The sequence below is a fragment of the Oncorhynchus masou genome, chromosome 8 (genome assembly GCF_036934945.1).
Source record: "Oncorhynchus masou masou isolate Uvic2021 chromosome 8, UVic_Omas_1.1, whole genome shotgun sequence".
Lineage (NCBI taxonomy): Eukaryota > Metazoa > Chordata > Actinopteri > Salmoniformes > Salmonidae > Oncorhynchus > Oncorhynchus masou.
In genome coordinates, this window is record NC_088219.1 from 4354965 (window position 1) to 4364964 (window position 10000).

The following is a 10000-nucleotide window of genomic DNA, read 5'->3' on the forward strand; positions in this document are numbered from 1 at the left end:
ATCGCATGCTCCACTTAAATATTTTCAAAATGTATTTTAGTATTGTCTCCCTGCCAGAAGGTCTCTATATTTCTGACTTCTCCATGGAGAAAAAGTCATAGAGCCTCCAGCTAGCCACTGCTAGCATAATTTATAACGCCAAAGCGATAGATTCCAGCCAGCCACTGCTAGCACAATTTATAATGCTAATGCGTTAGTTTCCAGCGAGCCACTGGTAGCATCATTTACAATGCTAATGCATTAGATTCCAGCTAGCCACTGTTAGCATCATTTACTATGCTAATGCATTAGATTCCAGCTAGCCACTGTTAGCATCATTTACAATGCTAATGCATTAGATTCCAGCTAGCCACTGTTAGCATCATTTACAATGCTAATGCATTAGATTCCTGCTAGCCACCGCTAGCATCATTTACAATGCTAATGCATGAGATCACATCCAGCTACAACCTCATGGTGAACTAGCCTCCTTCCAACAGGGGGACAGAGTAGACTATCATGTCAGCTCTATGCATTATGGGCTGGTTTCCCGAACCCAGATTAAGTCCTTGAAAGTGCATTTAGTCCAGAAATGGGCTTTATATGGATACGAGAGATGAGGGGCCCTCTCCTTCCCTCCCCCTCTTCTCCCTCCCCCTCCCTCTCCTTCCCTCCCCCTCTTCTGCAGCACATCTAAGAGGGGTCGACGAGTACTACAAAGGTCAGAGAAGCAAGCTTTCAACCGGAAGGTTGTCGGTTTTGATTTTCAGGTGTGTGTTTTTGTACCTTTAGCAGAAGCCAGTCCTCCTGTGTTTACTTCAGTGATATGGAGCTGCTGAGTCCCCTCCTCGTCGACTACTGCTATGGAGAAACCTGGAGAGAGATTTCGTTCATCAGGATACCCAGTAGCTTAGTGCACATGCAGGAGCTACTCTTCCTGGGGTCCACATAAAAAACGTAGAAATACAAAGTACAGAACAGTTATAGACCAGGACATTACATTCAAATACATTCAAATAAAAGAGTTAGAGACAACAAAAATACTACTTACACACGATTCATATATACAGATCCAGTCAAAAGTTTGGACAAACCTACTCATTCAAGGGTTTTTCTTTATTTTTTTTACTATTTTCTACATTGTAGAATAATAGTGAAGACATCAAAACTATGGAACTAACACATATGGAGTCATGTCGTAACCAAAACAAGTGTTAAACAAATCAAAATGTATATTTTAGATTCTTCAAAGTAGCCACCCTTTGCCTTGACGACAGCTTTGCACACTCTTGGAATTCTCTCAACCAGCTTCACATGGAATGCTTTTCCAACAGGCGTGTCCAAACTTTTGACTGGTACTGTACATATTCATATGTCTAAATCTGTTTTTGGTTTGAGTACCGTGAAGAAACCCATAATGGCATGCCTGGTGGGGTATTTATGTCTGCTTAAACTGTTTGCAAATAGATTATACAAGTGGTTAAAAATTTTCAAGACACAAATGTTTCTTAAAAAGATTAGAAGATAAGTCGTCTCTTTTCTCCTCAACCCTCAACCAGGAAAGACTATCATGCCATGTTGTTGATGTCAGTTCTGTGTGTGTAGTTAAGGGCGAGGCGAGCTGCTCCGTTCTGAGCTGCAACGTTGCTAGGACTTTCTTTGCTGCACTTGACCGTATTACCAGCCAGTAAACAAGATGGGAGAAGACCAGAGTCTGAATAACTAGTACAGTTGATCTTCGCGTCAAAAACACAGAGCGTCTTTTTGTAAAATACATACCTCTCCCCATCTTCACGATGTTGTCAATATGACTTGACCATGACAGCTGACCATTCAATGTTACTCCTAGGAGTTCTGCCTCTTTTTCAATGGTCCTTTTACACACAACTCCAGTTTGCGGTTTAGGTCTAAGACAATGTTTTGAATCAAAACACAATGCTTTTTTTTAATGTATTTAATAAGACTAGTTTATTGTTAATTATCCATTCTGACTGTAACATCTTACTAAGAGTCTCAGTGAGCTCACTGGCTGTAGGTGCCGATGTGTAGAGTAGAGCAATCATCAGAATACATAGTCATTTTAGCTTCTTGTAACACCAGTGGCAAATCATTAGTCAAAATAGAGAAGAGTAACGGCCCAAGGCAACTGTCCTGAGGGACGTATCTGATGCTAGAGAAGATTCCCGTAAAGAACATTCTCTGGGTTCTATTGGCTAATTAACTCTCCAACCATGTGAGGGCAGGTGATGTAAAGCCAAAGCAAGTGAGTTTCTTCAATAACAGTTTATGATCAATAACATCAAAAGGCTGCACTGAAATCTAACAATATCATCTCGTTATCAATTTATTTTAGCCAATCATCAGTCATCTGAGTCAGTGCAGTACAAGATGAGTGCCCTACCCTATATGCATGCTGAAAGTCAGTAGTTAACTTGTTCTCTGAAAAATAGCATTTTATTTGTTCAAACAAAGAACAGGCAGCAAGCTGATTGGTCGGCTGTTAGAGCCGGTAAAAAGAGTGCTTTACTATGTTAGGTAGTGAAATGACTTTAGCTTTCTTCTACAACTGTGGACACACACACCTTTAGGCTTTGGTTAAAGGCTTGGCAAATAAGGGTGGCTATACAGTCTGCTACCGTTATCTATAGTTTACCATCTAGGTTGTCTATATCTGGTGGCTATACAGTCTGCTACCGTTCTCTATAGTTTACCATCTAGGTTGTCTATATCTGGTGGCTATACAGTCTGCTACCGTTATCTATAGTTTACCATCTAGGTTGTCTATATCTGGTGGCTATACAGTCTGCTAGCGTTATCTATAGTTTACCATCTAGGTTGTCTATAGTTTACCATCTAGGTTGTCTATAGTTTACCATCTAGGTCGTCTATAGTTTACCATCTAGGTCGTCTATAGTTTACCATCTAGGTCGTCTATAGTTTACCATCTAGGTCGTCTATAGTTTACCATCTAGGTTGTCTATAGTTTACCATCTAGGTTGTCTATAGTTTACCATCTAGGTCGTCTATAGTTTACCATCTAGGTCGTCTATAGTTGACCATCTAGGTCGTCTATAGTTGACCATCTAGGTCGTCTATAGTTTACCATCTAGGTCGTCTATAGTTTACCATCTAGGTCGTCTATAGTTTACCATCTAGGTCGTCTATAGTTTACCATCTAGGTCGTCTATAGTTGACCATCTAGGTCATCTATAGTTTACCATCTAGGTCGTCTATAGTTTACCATCTAGGTCGTCTATAGTTTACCATCTAGGTTGTCTATAGTTTACCATCTAGGTCGTCTATAGTTTACCATCTAGGTCGTCTATAGTTGACCATCTAGGTTGTCTATAGTTTACCATCTAGGTCGTCTATAGTTGACCATCTAGGTCATCTATAGTTTACCATCTAGGTTGTCTATACCTGAAGGCTTATTTTGTTGTCACAAAACTTCTAAACCAACCAACTGAGCAAGACCTACCGTATCCCAACGTGCAGGACTCAGCTTTGTCGAAGCGGATCAGCTTGGTGGTTTTGGGACATATTTCAATCTCTTTGTAGAGCTGCAGAAAAAGGAGGATACAATCAGTCTCATCAGCGTACTGGACATCATGAGGTAGTCCTGCCCTGAGACCTCACTCTCACCATCAAGATGTTGGTTTCTCCCGTGGGAGACCAGGGTTCAAATCCTTCCCGTGACACATGTATAGCAGGTCATTTGTACTCCTCAACAACTGCTTTGGCCCATTGAGTGTAAGCCCAGGCATTAGCTCAGGGAGCCAACGCCATTATTGGGGTGTCAGTGAAGGTTAGTTCAGCAAACCACATGTTAGAGATCTGTATATGAGATCATGTTAGAGATCACGTTAGATATCTGTATTAGAGATCTGTATTAAAGATCATGTTAGATATCTGTATTAGAGATGTCATGTTTCCTCCAGATGTGATGCTTGGCTTTCAGACCAAAACATTCACTATTGGTTTCATCAGACCAGAGAATATGGTTTCTCAAGGTCTGCGAGACTTTAGACAAGCGTTCTGTTACGTGCCTTTTACTGCGAAGAAGCTTCCATCTGGCCACTCTACCATAAGGGCCTGATCTGTGTTAGAGATCAGATCTGTGTTAGAGATCAGATCTGTGTCAGAGATCAGATCTGTGTCAGAGATCAGATCTGTGTTAGAGATCAGATCTGTGCTAGAGATCAGATCTGTGTTAGAGATCAGATCTGTGTTAGAGATCAGATCTGTGTTAGAGATCAGATCTGTGTCAGAGATCAGATCTGTGTCAGAGATCAGATCTGTGTTAGAGATCAGATCTGTGCTAGAGATCAGATCTGTGCCAGAGATCAGATCTGTGCCAGAGATCAGATCTGTGTTAGAGATCAGATCTGTGCTAGAGATCAGATCTGTGTTAGAGATCATATCTGTGTTGGAGATCAGATCTGTGCTGGAGATCAGATCTGTGCCGGAGATCAGATCTGTGCCAGAGATCAGATCTGTGCCAGAGATCAGATCTGTGCCAGAGATCAGATCTGTGCAAGAGATCAGATCTGTGCTAGAAATCAGATCTGTGTTAGAGATCAGATCTGTGCTCGAGATCAGATCTGTGTTAGAGATCAGATCTGTGTTAGAGATCAGATCTGTGCTCGAGATCAGATCTGTGTTAGAGATCAGATCTGTGTTAGAGATCAGATCTGTGCTAGAGATCAGATCTGTGTTAGAGATCAGATCTGTGTTAGAGATCAGATCTGTGTTAGAGATCAGATCTGTGCTAGAGATCAGATCTGTGTTAGAGATCAGATCTGTGTTAGAGATCAGATCTGTGTTAGAGATCAGATCTGTGTTAGAGATCAGATCTGTGCTAGAGATCAGATCTGTGCCAGAGATCAGATCTGTGTCAGATCTTACCGATTGCGTTTCAGAGTTAACAGTCAGAAAGCTATGACCTCAAATCCCATATCAAGTATTTTCTAGAACAACTAGACTCTGATGTGGCCTGAAGTATCACAGCATTCCAGTTTTTAACGACCCTAACCTCACCCCAACCCTACACCCCAAAAACAAAGAGTGTGTTTATTTGCCCAGCAGCTTTCGTTAACGTTACCTTTGACCTTTGACCTCTTAGTGGCCTCAGCAGTGGCATGCATGTGAACACACAGCTGTGTGTATGAATACCCAAACTGAAACAGTAGCCTAGTGTGTTTATGAATACACAGACTGAAACAGTAGCCTAGTGTGTTTAAGTCACCATGGATAAATACTAATGTCACATTACAGAGAGTGTGTGTGAGAGGGAGATGGAGGGAGAGAGAGAGAGAGAGAGAGAGAGAGAGAAGGGAGAGATAGGGAGAGATGGAGGAAGAGAGTGAGCGAGAGAGAGAGAGAGAGAGAGAGTAGGGAGAGAGAGACGGAGAGAGAGAGAGATGGATGGAGTTAGAGAGATGGAGGAAGATAGAGAGAGATAGGGAGAGATGGAGGAAGAGAGTGAGCGAGAGAGAGATGAGGGAGAGAGAGCAATGGGAGAGATGGAGGAAGAGAGTGAGTGAGAGAGAGAGGTATGGATGGTCAGACAGAGGAAGTCAGAGATAGAAATCATCTGCATTATAGACATTTCCTCAGTGAAAACAACTGAGCAAATATCAAATAGATTTTTACCAAATGTACCACATATTCACCTCGCACACTCTTTATTTATTTAACTAGGCAAGTCAGTTCAGAACAATCAATGACAGCTTAGGAACAACGGGTTAACTGCCTTGTTGAGGGGCAAAATGACTGATCTTTACCTTGTCAGCTCAGGGATTCAAACTAGCAACCTTTCGGTTAATGGCCCAACACTCTAAACACTAGGCTACTCTGCCGAATCTACACTCTAACCACTAGGCTACCTGCCGCCTCTACACTCTAACCACTAGGCTACTCTGCCACCCAAATTGACAAACAAAAAGCTTTTGATTCAATTTGGGTCGCTATACAAACTGATGTAAAACAGTGTTGGGGGAAAAACATACAACATTTTAAAATCCAACGATACAAATTTGGGGAAAAAAACATACATTTCTTTCAACAGGACCGTGGGGTGAGACAGGGATGCAGCTTAAGCCCCACCCTCTTCAACTTATATATCAACAAATTTGACCCCAATAACTACAGTGGGATATGCATCAACAGCAACCTTGGGAAAATCCTCTTCATTATCATTAACAGCAGACCCGTATATTTCCTCAGTGAAAACAATGTACTGAGCAAATGTCAAATTGGCTTTCTACCAAATTACCATACGACAGACCACGTATTCACCCTGCTCACCCTAATTGACAACCAAACAAACCAAAACAAAGGCAAAGTCTTCTCATGCTTTGTTGATTTCAAAAAAGCCTTCGACTCAATTTGGCATGAGGGTCTGCAATACGAATTGATGGAAAGTGGTGTTGGGGGTAAAACATACGACATTATAAAATCCATGTACACAAACAACAAGTGTGCGGTTAAAATAGGCAAAAAAACACACACATTTCTTCCCACAGGGTCGTGGGGTGAGACAGAGATGCAGCTTAAGCCCCACCCTCTTCAACATATATATCAACGAATTGGCGAGGGCACTAGAAAAGTCTGCAGCACCCGGCCTCACCCTAATAGAATCTGAAGTCAAATGTCTACTGTTTGCTGATGATCTGGTGCTTCTGTCACCAAGGAGGGCCTACAGCAGCACCTAGATTTTCTTCACAGATTCTGACAAGACCTGGGCCCTGACAGACCTGGGCCCTGACAGATCTGGGGCCCTGACAGACCTGGGTACTGACAGTAAATCTCAGTAAGACCAAAATAATGGTGCTCCAAAATAGGTCCAGTTGCCAGGACTACAACGTTTTATAGTCCCGTATCGCTTCAAACCTCCAGCTGCGCACTAGAGTCAGCACATCATCTCAAATGTTGTTTTTTTGCAATCATTGTAAGCTTGCCACACACACAATAGAAGAGTCCCCTAAGCATGCTAGTCCTGGGGCTTTGTTCACAAACACAAACATCCCACAGAGCCCCAGTACAGCAACACAATTAGACGCAACCAAATCATGAGAAAACAAAAAGACAATTACTTCACACATTGGAAAGAATTTACAAAAAACAGAATAAACTAGAAGGCTATTTGCCCGTAAACAGAGAGTACACAGTGGCAGAATACCTGACCACTGTGACTGACCCAAAAATGAAGGAAAGCTTTGACTATGTACAGACTCAGTGAGCATAGCCTTGCTATTGAGAAAGGCCGCCGACCATACTAGAGACACCTAATATTGAAGTCGGAAGTTTACATACACCTCAGCCAAATGCATTTAAATTCAGTTTTTCACAATTCCTGACATTTAATCCTAGTAACAAAATTCCCTGTCTTACGTCAGTGAGGATCACCACTTTATTTTACAAATGTGAAATGTCAGAATAATAGTGGAGAGAATGATTTATTTCAGCTTTTATTTATTTCATCACATTCCCAGTGGGCCAGAAGGTTGCATACACTCAATAAATATTTGTTACCTTTAAATTGTTTAAATTGGGTCGAACGTTTCGGGTAGCCTTCCACAAGCTTCCCACAATAAGTTGAGTGAATTTTGGCCCATTCCTCCTGACAGAGCTGGTGTAACTGAGTCAGGTTTGTAGGCCTCCTTGCTCACACACGCCTTTTCAGTTCTGCCCACACATTGTCTATGGGATTGAGGTCAGGGCTTTGTGATGGCCACTCCAATATCTTGACTCTGCTGTCCTTAAGACGTTTTGCCACAACTTTGGAAGTATGCTTGGGGTCATTGCCCATTTGGAAGACCCATTTGCAACCAAGCTTTAACTTCCTGACTGATGTCTAGAGATGTTGCTTCAATATATCCACATAATTTCCCCTCCTCATGATGCCATCTATTTTGTGAAGTGCACCAGTCCCTACTGCATTAAAGCACCCCCACAACATGATGCTGCCACCCCCGTGCTTCACGGTTGGGATGGTATTATTTGGCTTGCAAGCCTCCCCCTTTTTCCTCCAAACATAACGATGGTCATTATGGCCAAACAGTTCTATTTTTGTTTCATCAGACCAGAGGACATTTCTCCAAAATGCACGATCTTTGTCCCCATGTGAAGTTGCAGACTGTAGTCTGGCTTTTTAATTGCGGGTTTGGAGCAGTGGCTTCTTCCTTGCTGAGCGGCCTTTCAGGTTTAGTCGCTATAGGACTCGTTTTACTGTGAATATAGATACTTTTGTACCTGTTTCCGCCAGCATCTTCACAATGTCCTTTGCTGTTGTTCTGGGATTGATTTGCACTTTTCACACCAAAGTACGTTAATCTCTAGGAGACAGAATGTGTCTCCTTCCTGAACATTATGACGGCTGCATGGTCCCATGGTGTTTATACTTGCGTACTATTGTTTGTACAAATGAACGTGGTACCTTCAGGTGTTTGGAAAGGTCTGCGATTTTTTTTCCGAGGTCTCGGCTGATTTATTTTGATGCTCCCATGATGTCAAGCGAAGAGGCACTGAATTTGAAGGTAGGCCTTGAAATACATCCACAGGTACACCTCTAATTGACTCAAATTATGTCAATTAGCCTTTCAGAAGCTTCTAAAGCCATGACGTCATTTTCTGGAATTTTCCAAGCTGTTTAAAGGCAGTCAACTTAGTGTATGTAAACTTCTGACCCACTGAAATTGTGATACACTGAATTATAAGTGAAACAATCTGACTGTAAACAATTGATGGAAAAATTACTTGTGTCATGGAAATAGTAGATGTAGTAGATGTCCTAACCGACTTGCCAAAACTATAGTTTGTTCACAAGAAATTTGTGGAGTGGTTGATTTTTTTTAAATGACTGTATGTATGACTGTATGTAAACTTCAGACTTCAACTCTGATCACACAGACACAAAAATATTTCTAAAACAAATCCAAATTTGATAAACTCCCATATCTATCTGATGAAATACCACCACAGTGAAGCATGGAGGAGGAGATGTGATGGTGCTTTGCAGGTGACACTGTAAGAGGCACATTATTTATAATTCAAGGAACACTTAACCAGCATGGCTACCACATCATTCTGCAGAGATACACCATCCCATCTGGTTTGTGCTTAGCTGGACTATCATTTGTTTTTCAACAGGACAATAAGCCAACACACCTCCAGGCTGTGTAAGGGCTATTTGACCGACAAGGAGAGTGATGGGGTGCTACATCAGATGATGTGGACTCCACAATCACACGACCTCAACCCAATTGAGATGGTTTGGGATGAGTTGGACCGCAGAGAAGGAAAAGCAGCCAACAAGTGCTCAGCGTATGTGGGAACTCCTTCAAGACTTTTGGAAAAGCATTCCAGGTGAAGCTGGTTGAGAGAATGCCAAGATTGTGCAAAGCTGTCATCAAGGACAAAGGTGACTACTTTGAAGAATTTTAAATAAAAAAATATATTTTGATTTGTTTAACACTTTTTTGGTTACTACATGATTCCATATGTGTTACTTCATATGTGTTACTTCCTAGTTCTACAGAGTTCTACAATGTAGAAAATACACACTTGTAGGGGTCGTAGAGTCTCCCCTTTCCATTGAGGGATCACCTCACACTTGTAGGGGTCGTAGAGTCTCCCCTTTCCATTGAGGGGTCACCTCACACTTGTAGGGGTCGTAGAGTCTCCCCTTTCCATTGAGGGGTCACCTCACACTTGTAGGGATCTTAGAGTCTCCCCTTTCCATTGAGGGGTCACCTCACACTTGTAGGGGTGTTAGAGTCTCCCCTTTCCATTGAGGGGTCACCTCACACTTGTAGGGGTCGTAGAGTCTCCCCTTTCCATTGAGGGGTCACCTCACACTTGTAGGGGTCGTAGAGTCTCCCCTTTCCATTGAGGGGTCACCTCACACTTGTAGGGGTCGTAGAGTCTCCCTTTCCATTGAGGGGTCACCTCACACTTGTAGGGGTCACCCGTAGAGTCTCCCCTTTCCATTGAGGGGTCACCTCACACTTGTAGGGGTCGT

The 10000-nt window shown here is 42.3% G+C and overlaps 1 protein-coding gene across 1 annotated transcript in view; it reads right to left on the minus strand.

Moving 5' to 3' along the window:
• Positions 1-10000, minus strand: part of LOC135544005 (rho guanine nucleotide exchange factor TIAM1-like) — a 176822-nt gene that overhangs the window by 61372 nt on the left and 105450 nt on the right. Inside the window, 2 exon segments of the mRNA XM_064971328.1 lie at positions 766-852; positions 3458-3539. Of these exon segments, the coding sequence (XP_064827400.1) occupies positions 766-852; positions 3458-3539 (169 nt within the window).